At 65.3% G+C, this 1408-nt stretch overlaps 1 protein-coding gene across 1 annotated transcript; it reads right to left on the bottom strand.

Moving 5' to 3' along the window:
* Window positions 1-657, bottom strand: LOC107300954 (class E basic helix-loop-helix protein 22-like; the record flags this gene model as incomplete). Its single annotated transcript, XM_015830231.1, has 1 exon — window positions 1-657. A coding segment is annotated over exon 1 (657 nt), but the record flags the coding sequence as incomplete, so codon positions are not given.
* Window positions 658-1408: the final 751 nt, after the last annotated feature.

The raw sequence follows: 1408 nt of genomic DNA, 5'->3' as shown, positions 1-1408 counted from the left end.
GAGGATATAGTTCTTGGCCAGGAGAAGCGTGGCGATCTTGGAGAGCTTCCGCACCGAGGGGCTGTGGGCGTAAGGGATGACGGCCCTCAGCTCGTCGAGCGCGTCGTTCAGGTCGTGCATGCGCCTCCGCTCGCGGGCGTTGATGTTGAGCCGCAGCGCCTTCTGCTCCTTGGACTTCTTGCCGCCGCCGCCGCCGCCGTGGTGGCTATTGGAGCAGGCGCCGCCCTCCGGCGCCTTGAGGAGGGCGCCCCCAGAGCTGACGACGACTCCGGAGCCGCTACCCCCGCCGGGGCCCCGCAGCAGTAACTCGCAGCGCCCGTCGCTGTCGTCGTCCGGGCTCTGCTCGCCGCCGCTGCTCTCGGCGACCGAGCTGCGGCTGGTCGTGCTCTGCCCGTACTTGACGCAGACCGAGCCGCCCAGCGGGTCCCCGGCCACCAGGGCCCCCGCCGCGCTCTCCCTCAGCAGCACCTCGGAGTCGGCCGGCTCGTAGCAGCTGAGGGGCGACGGCGCTTGCCGCGCCTCGCGCTGCTGTTGCTGGTGGGCGGCCAGGTCGAGCCCCGGGGGTGAGCGAAAGGCAGACTCCATTCTCTTGGCCGAGGCGCTGAAGCTCTTGTGGAACAAGTCTTCGTCTGAAGGCAGGCTTAGCGCCCTCTCCATAGTCCCGACCGGCGGGTTCCCCTCCTCCAACTCCTCCCTCTCCCTCTCCCACGCCCCCTCCCCCGCTCCGGTCCTTCGACGCCCCGGGTCGGGGGCTTGCCTGGGTCGAGGTACTCTTCGCCGAGAGCGCGGCTCCTCGTCCTGCCCCTGTCACCTTCTTCTTCCCGCTGTTCCAGCGTCTCGCAGGCAGGCCGCTTTGGCGCGCGTTCTTTCTCTTTCCCTCAGCGCGCGTCTGGTCTCGCCCGTCGCCTCGCTTGCTCTCAGCGCTCCTCTCTCAGGACTAAGGCATTGTGAGCCTCCGGCGGGCTCTCGGCGCCTTTTCTCTGGCTTGGATTCACCTTCGGGAGGTTGGCCGGACCCACCAAGTGAGAGGAGAGAGAGAGAGAAAAGAGAAAAAGAAGAAAAGAGAGCAGGAGCGCTCGCTCTTCGCTCGCTCGCTGAAGGCGGCGGCAGCGGCGTCTGCTGGTACTCCCGCTGTTGCTGTTGCTGTCGCCACCGCTGCTGCTGCTAACTGCCGCCGCCACCACCACAGACGGGGGAAGTCTTTTACCTCATTATCTCGCGGAGAAGGTTATTATGAAGAAGCCTCGCCTGTTGGGACAGCGCTTTCTACCCAATCAGGTTAACGTTTTAATTAATAGGATTAAAACGGTAACAAACGAGCCGGGGCGCTAGGCTTGGCCCTGAGTCTGGAGAGTTTGCATTTCACACCGGTCTGGAGGAGGAGGAGGAGGAGAAGACAGGCGGCAGC

Source organism: Protobothrops mucrosquamatus, unplaced genomic scaffold, assembly GCF_001527695.2.
Source record: "Protobothrops mucrosquamatus isolate PMUCROS unplaced genomic scaffold, P.Mucros_1.0 scaffold9303, whole genome shotgun sequence".
NCBI classification, from domain to species: Eukaryota; Metazoa; Chordata; class Lepidosauria; order Squamata; family Viperidae; genus Protobothrops; species Protobothrops mucrosquamatus.
This window is presented reverse-complemented; position numbering and strand designations above follow the sequence as displayed.